General features: G+C 37.6%; 1 protein-coding gene and 1 non-coding gene across 2 annotated transcripts; one reads left to right on the top strand and one right to left on the bottom strand.

Annotated features, from left to right (window-relative positions):
- Nucleotides 1–849: 849 nt before the first annotated feature.
- LOC136815420 (uncharacterized) lies at nt 850–4,625 on the top strand. The gene is made up of 3 exons (XM_067071867.1): nt 850–1,157; nt 1,900–3,057; nt 3,981–4,625. The coding sequence occupies exons 1-3, from the start codon at nt 1,118–1,120 to the stop codon at nt 4,313–4,315; spliced, it is 1,533 nt and encodes a 510-aa protein (XP_066927968.1). The 5' UTR covers nt 850–1,117; the 3' UTR covers nt 4,316–4,625.
- Nucleotides 4,626–6,701: 2,076 nt separating this feature from the next.
- Nucleotides 6,702–6,772, bottom strand: Trnag-ccc (transfer RNA glycine (anticodon CCC)). The gene has a single exon. It is a non-coding gene; the product is annotated as a tRNA-Gly (tRNA).
- Nucleotides 6,773–8,689: the final 1,917 nt, after the last annotated feature.

The raw sequence follows: 8,689 nt of genomic DNA, 5'->3' as shown, positions 1-8,689 counted from the left end.
TTTGTTTGATTATTTTCACCGGGGAGGATATTTTGGCCATTTTTTTCAGTGGGAAGGGGTCCCAGTCGGTCTGTGAGGAGGATGCGTTGTAATGTTTTAGCTCCCCTAAAGGGGCTATTGTTGCCTCACATAGCCGTGAGGCTCTTCTCGCGAGAAAAAGGTTCATATTTTTCTTGTTTTCTGATCAAAACCCTGGACTCACTTACTAAGCTTCATTCCGATGTTTTCTGCTGATATGAACATTGGTAGATACAAATTGCTTTGGTTTGCGTTAATTTATATTATAAACATAATATTCGATAAATATCGATATATTTGCCTCTTTTTTAACATTACACAATTTTTATAAGAATATGTCCAAATTTTTTGAAGCCTGTTGTGGTGTTTGTAAATCTTTAGATTTTAAGCCTAAAAATGTCTACGTGTATTTCCCTACCCTTTAAGTGTTTAATAGAGGTCAGAAAAAAAGACATCAATCATAAATTTTGTTGATAGCAAAAGTCATCAGCAGAAGTGTATTAGTATCAAACAGGCAACACAGCAGAAGTGTATTAGCATCAAACAAGCAACACAGCAGAAGTGTATTAGCATCAAACAGGCAACACAGCACAGAGAAATCTCACCCTGATACATGAAACCTTTAATTGCTATATATGTTTGTTCTACATTTTCAAATCTCAAAGAAATAATCAAATTTTTGAAAGAAATACTTTTTTTAGATTTAGATCTCATAAAGAACGAAAGGCTTTTGTGTTAAGAATCTAGGCAAATATTAGGGACTCAATGCGAAAAAAAATCTTGTAACTTAGTGTACAATGTACATATTAAATTTTCTTTGAACAACGAACAACAGACAAAAAGTCGCATATATATTTTTTGTTATTTTTCTTGTTTTGTTGGCAAATTTGTTAGATCTTTTTAAAAAACGATTATAGAAAAAGGCTAACCATGATCGAACAAAAGTTAAAATTGGTCATAAGTGACACAAGTAGGGAATGACGATTTTAAAGAATTTTTGAGCAGAAAAATTTGAGCGCTTTCTACGTTCATTCTCTTTTCAATAGTGCTCTCTAATTCTAGAAATTATTAATATTTTGAATTTTTTGTTATACGAAAGATGGCATTTCTTTGTCCGTATGGTTCAAAGGGTAACAAAGGTAAGGAAAAATTGTTGTTTTTGTTTTCTATAAGATTCCATGGCAACAATACGAAAATATCTTCGTCACCCAAATTCTGGTATCAAGATTTTGGATGATAAAGCTTTATGTGTCGAAGGTTAACAAGCATTTAGTTTCTAACATGCACCAATATCACCCGGTAGGACCCACATCGACTGGAACATTTGGTCAAATTTCCTCCCCTGTGGGAGAAATACCCTTACAATTTCAGCCCCACTGGAAAATTGACTTTGATTTCATCCTCATACGAAATTCAATGTAAAGAAATTGCATTCCAAAACCAACTCATACCATCACTTTTGAGCTTGGAACAAAATCGAACAATTCCACCAGGGCTGTGAGACAGGGGTGTCTTTATTAATTTCGCACAACAAGAGTATTGTGGTAGCCTTACCAAATCAACTCTTTATTGGAGATGATATACTTTTCGGTAATTACTTAGTTCTTTAAAAATAAACCTTAAAAGTATTATTAATAATCATAATTCATTTCATTCCATCCTTCAAATCCTATGCAAGTATATTTGGCGAAATTTTCGACATTAAGTTGTTTTGTTATATCTTCTTATATCTGTCTAACAGTTACGGGCTAATTTACCGTCGGGTAGGAATCATAGTCAACTTTTGATTTGTGATATCCTCAATGAAAATTTTTCCGACCTTTTTCGGGAGAGATTTTCTGCATTGATTGTCTGATAAGCCAATATATACTGTATTTTTAGAAGCAGCTCCCAAGCCCATCCCTCATGACGCCTATCAACGCAACAGAGAATATGATGACCTCGAAGATAACCTAGATAGGCTATCATTAAAAGAAAACAGAACACACCAAACTTCACTTATGATCGTTGTTGAAGACTATTATCCTTGTTCTGCTCTAGAACTTCCCGTACGTAAAGGCGAAATCGTACAATATATACAAAGTGAAGGCGTGTGGACGTACGTGCGTGCACGGAACGGAGCAGACGGTTACATCCCACGCCGTCATTGTTGTTTAGTGGATCCTGCAGAACTTTCAGATGTTGGTTATTTTTCGGATCACCAAAATTGGGAGAGAGTTTCTCCACCGTCAACGGGTAATAGTCGCACGTCATCTTTCCAACGAGATTCGCCCCGTAGCGTACGTTTCGTAGGGGCAAATATTAACCGTGATGGAAGCTTTAGCTTTAGTTCCACGACAAGTAGTCTATCAAGTTCATCACCAAAAAGCTTAGTAGTAGAGCCTCTTAAACGAAGAAGCGGACTTTATACTGATGGCCCACATGTTGATAATAATAGACTGTTCGATCGAACACCAAAACAACTACGTAAAAACACTGCCGTGATGAATGAAGATATGCGACCAGTTTGTGGCCGTAAATGCGGTGAGAATTGCGAGCATAAAAATGCACTTAAGAAAGATAGAACTTTCTCACAAACATCTCAGATTAGTGGGCAATCGAGTAAAAGTCGAGCTGATTCTGACACCAGACCGCGTTCTACATCTTCAAACCAAAAATTAAAGAAATCCTCGGTTATAAGCGTTTCAACTAAAAACATAAACAAAAGTGTCTCATTCAATGAGATTAAAACAAAGAGCTCACAACTCAAAGAGATTAAAACACAGAGCTCACAACTCATCTTTGACGATGTAGACGGTAGACCGAAAACACCAACAGAAAAATCATATTTTGAGCTGCCACATACAAAATGTGGTCATCCTGAACTGATTATTATTCAAAAACATAATAAGAAAAGTGAAACGGATATTTCAGTGGATAGAGGAGATTATGCCGCCATTATTAATGATACGAAATATGACGATTGGATGTATATAGTCAATGAAGCTGGCGAGAGAGGCTTTATACCTAAAAATTGCGCCATCAAACACGAATGCCACGGTAAGGTTTTGTCTCATCCATTCCGACTTTTAAACTAAAACACCCCTGTGTCACAAACCCGCTGGGACCCGAGCCCCACTGGAAAATTTCGCAAAAATTTTGTCCCCGTTGGGAAAATACCCTAAAACTTCAGCCCCATTGGGAAATTGACTTTAATTTCATCCCCATTCGAAATTCAATGTTTAAGAATTGCACTCCAAACCCATCGCCACTGGATTTTTTAACCTTGGAACAATAGAATTTCTATCCCTATTGGGATTTCAATAGGAGTTTTTATCCCTACTGAGGAAAAAAGTTCCACCGGGGCTGTGAGACAGGGGTGTACTAAAGGACTAATAGAGGCTGCTGGCATCAACTAATGGATTTGTTCACCTAAACTCTTTATATACAACCTGGAGTTTTGTAGAGGTTTACAATTCAGATCAAAGGACCAAAAATTTTCTTTAATTGAGGAGTTTGAATTATAAAGTCTTTTGTTGATAAAAATGATTGCTATACAGTTAAGTTATTTAACAATACTTGAAACCAACCATGTTCGAGTTTAAAAGAGCCTTAAATGCATTGTATTTACACACTATTAGCTTCAAACATTTCACGTGGGACCCACGCCCCACAAGCAAATTACGTTAAAATTTCTTCCCCATTAGGAGAATGAATAACCTACAATTGCAGCCTCACTGGAAAATTAACTTTGCTTTCATCCCCCATTTGAATTCATTGGAGATAAATTGCATTTCAAAACCATCTCTACTGGATTTTTTTCGATCTACCTTCGATCTCCTTATGGTGGGCTATGGTGTTAGGGTCAGTGAGGTTAGTGTGTTCCAATACTACACCTGATGATGCATTTTGTAGTAAAGGATTCAGATTAGTATAGTAGGTGCTTTTGGCAAATTTCTACCAGATCCTCTTATATTTTGTAGATTGTCAAGAAAACGCGACAACTCCTGTCAACGAAAACCCCAACAAACCATTTGGAAGCGAAACACTTCCATCACCAAGATCACCTACAGATGATAAGCCGGTATACACAACAGAAGATTTCAAAACAATGAGACAGTTAGTGATCACGAAAGATTATTCTGGTCACAGTCTTGATGATTTGTATGTTTGTATTGGTGATATTGTTTACATGAGTCCTGATGAGCAGTCTGGTGACGAGTGGTTGTGGGTTCACTCACTGAAATTGAATTCGTCAGGTTATATTCCGATTTGTGTTAGCAAGGATATGATGTTGATCCAAAAAGCATCTGTATAATTGTTTCATTATTCATGAGAAATTTCATACTTGGCTTGAGTAGACTCGGGAGAAGAACTAATGTCGCCAGGCGTTTTTTTCCCTTCACGACCTTGTTTAAAACTTCAACTTGTGAAAGTCTTGAACTTCATTCCTACTTCTCACAGAAATAACGAATCAAAACTCGAAGGGGATTGACATTCCCATTTTTTATGGCTAGGGATTTGAATTCCATTGTTTTCAAGTCAGAAAACTATTCTTTCAGCGGGGAAAAGATAGGAGAATAATTTTCAACTGGGGCGATATTTGGCCGATTTAGATCCCACCGTGTCTATTAAGGCCAGGGCAAACCGATCCAACATTTCATCCAAAATGCCTTTTTTCTGATGTTGGATGAAATATGGTTTGCGTCAATTCGAATTTTTGGAAAAAAACGAAAATTCAAAAAAAGAAGAAAAAAATCGTGTTGGACGGTGTTGGATGAAGTTTGATGGCCATCAAACATTTCATCCAACATTTGCGGCGAGATCAAAGAAGCTCTCTCATTGAATTGTGTACTTTTTCGTGTTGGCTTGGTTTGGTGGTACCTTTTTCTTTATTTTTTTGAATTTTCATTTTTTTCCAAGTCATGTCGGATGAAATGTTGGATCGGTTTGCCAAAACAAACTTGTAAAACAATTGAAACAATCAAAATTAGCCCATATTTGGTTTGATTTTTTATTTTGACATGTGACATTTGTTTTGATTTTGTATCCGCTGCATACAGTTTGTTTACAAATTTCGCAAGTACTGTTATGTCCCTTTAATGTTTCGTGTTTTCCTGCCATTGCCGACCAACGGGGGTCTGCCGCTGAAGTTTGAGAAATGGACCCTACGTGTGGGACTCGTTTTTATTTTTGAAAAAGTGACCATGAATGGGACTGAAATTCCAAAATTTTTCATATTTTTTTCCAAATTCACCCAAAAGGTACCCTACGAGTGACTAATTTTTCTATTTTGGTGTTTTTGCGACCCTACCTGGGACTCGTGGAGCTGAAAAAGGTACCCTGGCCAGCGGCACATTCCGTACCCCTTTTTGCCTGAGGTCCTCGCTGGATGCTTTCAAATCTTCTCTTTTTTCCAGTGATTATATGTGCAAAAAACTGCTTGATTGCGTGAATTCAGGGTCCACTGGCAGGAGGGGAGGGGGCTCCTAAAGAGAGGACCCCTCAATGACGAAATTTTTATTACCGTCGATTACGTGAAGAGGGATACTGTATTCTGCTTCAAGTGGGATTCGAACCTTAGTGAGGTCTGTTAGCACATAAAAACGTAAGAATACTTCAGATGGTGATTAAAGCATGAAATTTGGCACAAATGATCCTTAGAGGGTCTAAATCTTAATTTTAAACAGTAACACCAAATTTTGCCACCTGGCCACCTGCCAGATGACGTCATCAGGTGGCTGGGCAAAAAATTATTTTTTGAAATATTCAAAATCTGATGGTATCAGCGGAAAGAGCATGAAATGCTGATGAAAATCGAGGTATAAAACATGCCTTCAAAATCTTCCTATCAAAAGTTATGAAGGTTTAAAGTTTTGTGATGACGTCATCATAAGCCTTTCCAGGCAAAACCTAAAATCCCGTAATAACGGAACTAGTTGACCAAATTTAGTGTTTAAATACATGAATCCATGTCAAAATTCGAAGTTCCATCTGATGCTTGGGTCTAAACAACATAGGAAGGCTTAAAACATCCAAAAAAATTAGTTGGTTGTACACTGTGTTCCTGAAGGGAGAACGCTGCGTTGATTTGCCTTGTAAAGCTCAAAATCTAAGTTTTAGTATTCTGTAGGATTTAAAGCTTTTAATTCAATTTGAACATCAGAATCGGAAAAAGCAATGAATTTTGATATGATTTCATGTATAAAACATGAAATTTGGTCAATTTGTACCAAAATTACGAGGTTTTTAAGTTTTGCCTGGAAAGGCTAACGATGACGTCATCAAAAAACTTTCAACCTCTATAACTTTTGATAGGAAGATTTTCAAGGCATGTTTTATACCTCAATTTTTATCAGCATTTCATGCTCTTTCCGCTGGAACCATCAGATTTTGAATATTTTCAAAAAAATAATTTTTTGCCCAGCCACCTGATGACGTCATCTGGCAGGTGGCCAGGTGGCAAAATTTGGTGTTACTGTTTAAAATTAAGTTTTAGACCCTCTAAGGATCATCTGTGCCAAATTTCATGCTTTAATCACCATCTGAAGTATTTTTGTGCTAGCAGACCTCACTACCTCTATGATTGATGATTTACATTTGTACCCATTTCCGTCTTTCTTTCTTACAATCTATTTTAATTATTCTATCAAGAAGTGGGGCGGATACAGACACAAAGAAAGTAAACAACATGAAAAACAGGGTGCGCCGCCCGGGAATCGAACCCGGGGCGCAAGAATGGGAATCTTGCATGTTACCACTACACTAGCGGCGCCCGGGATTTGAGGGAGAAAGAACATTTATAAACAAAATAGAATCAATTATTTACATTTTTTCTATAAGCACAATTGAACGTGGGCTTATTTATAAAAATGTGATGAAATGATCACCACTTTAAAGATTTTTGTAAGTAGATTTTGCTGCGACAAAATGTAATCTCTTCTCTCTTCGTAAAATTTCTTCTCCATGCATTTTAAAGTAACTTGTCATATTTCATTTGTTGTTTTATATATCTTGTTAATTTCCATTTGTACTTAGGTGCTAATAAAGAAGGTCTGTTTTTTTATAAAATTTTATCAATGGAATTTATTTCCATGACAACTAACAATTTCTCTGCAAATTTTATTAGCCATCCATTTTTTATGAGCATACACTTTTTATAGGAACGATTTCATCAAGGTTAGCTAAGCGAAGGTTTCCTCTTTCGATATTAACCAAAGGTAGTATCAATATTGAAGGCGCCACTCTTTCTCCCAGTCCCAGGGTTTTCCATTTACCCTTAATCCCCGGGGGGGGGGGGGTACTAGGGCATGATGGGTTACGGGGATGCTCCGCTGGTCAGGGTACCTTTTTAACCTCCACGAGTCCCACGTAGGGTCGCAAAAATACCAAAACAGAAAAATCAGTCCCTCGTAGGGTGCCTTATTTTGGAAAATTTGGGGAAAAAGTAGAAAATTTGAGAAAATTTTGGAATTTCAGTCCCATTCAGGGTCACTTTTTTCGCAAATTTCGAGTCCCACCAGTCCCACGTAGGGTCCATTTTTCGAACCTCAGCGGAGTACCCCCGTCGGTCGACAAGGGTAGTACCCCCCCCCGGGCCCGGGGGCCTTAATCATTCTCTTTTTTTCTCTAATCATTGTTCAGTAGCCTTTAAATGCATTGACATAGACGATCCTATCGTCTACACCATTATCACTGAAAATGGGAATAATTTAGGAAGCGGGATAAATTTGAAAACGAGCTTAGTTCTTTAGTTCGGGGTGGAGTAAACAGTGGCGGAGCAGTGGCGGCCTGGCAGGGGGTGCAGTGCACCACCCAGAAAGACCAGTAGACCTGTTCTGGTTTCTGAGACGATTCTGATTATTCCTGCCAACTTTAGAATTTTTGGGGCCTCTTTCAGTCATTGATGATCTTTAATGGAAGTAAAGTAAGACCAGGAAATAACAAGGAAATAGATATCGAGTTATCATTACCACTACCTTCGTATAAATAAAAGTTTGTTAACTCAGAGATTCCGGGCGTTACTTTCAACCAGTCACTGATGCTCTTACAGTTTAATATTTTCACTTAATGGTGGAGGGCGTAATTAAGGACAAAAATACCAGGGGCGCCAATTTCATAATTTGCACCACCAAGAAAATTAAGCCAGGCCGCTACTGTGGCGGAGGTGTTTACAGTGTGTTCCAAAGCTCTACCGCCACTATTGTTCCTGTAAACCGCCCTGAGGAGCGACCTGGCTTAAATTTCTTGGTGGTGCAAACTATGAAATTGGCGCCCCTGGTATTTTTGTCCTTATTTGCGCCCTCCATCATTAAGTGAAAATATTATACTGTAAGAGCAGTGACTGTTTGAAAGTAACTTCCCTAATCTTTGAAATGGAAATTTGATACCTGGTAAGCCGATTTAGTCTATATTTTTGCTTTCTAAAACTCTTAGATCTTCTAAAACGGAGAAAGTTAGTCAGTATAAGACCACAAAACCACAGCGAGAATCAACAAGTTTTGATCATTTTGGCAATCTCTCATTTTGGAGGTGAGCATTCTCTTTAACCCCTGGTGGATACACAACACTTCTCTACTTCTGATTCAATATTGATAGAAGTTTAGAAAAAATTAAAGAGAGAAAGCATGCAATAGGATAAAATAAAGCGCCGCAGGTGAAAAAAATTAACATTGTACTCATAGAAGGCGCT

The sequence above is a fragment of the Clytia hemisphaerica genome, unplaced genomic scaffold, assembly GCF_902728285.1.
Source record: "Clytia hemisphaerica strain Z4C2 unplaced genomic scaffold, Clytia hemisphaerica genome assembly, whole genome shotgun sequence".
NCBI classification, from domain to species: domain Eukaryota; kingdom Metazoa; phylum Cnidaria; class Hydrozoa; order Leptothecata; family Clytiidae; genus Clytia; species Clytia hemisphaerica.
The sequence above is the reverse complement of the archived record's forward strand: the minus strand, read 5'-3'. Positions and strand labels throughout refer to the sequence as shown.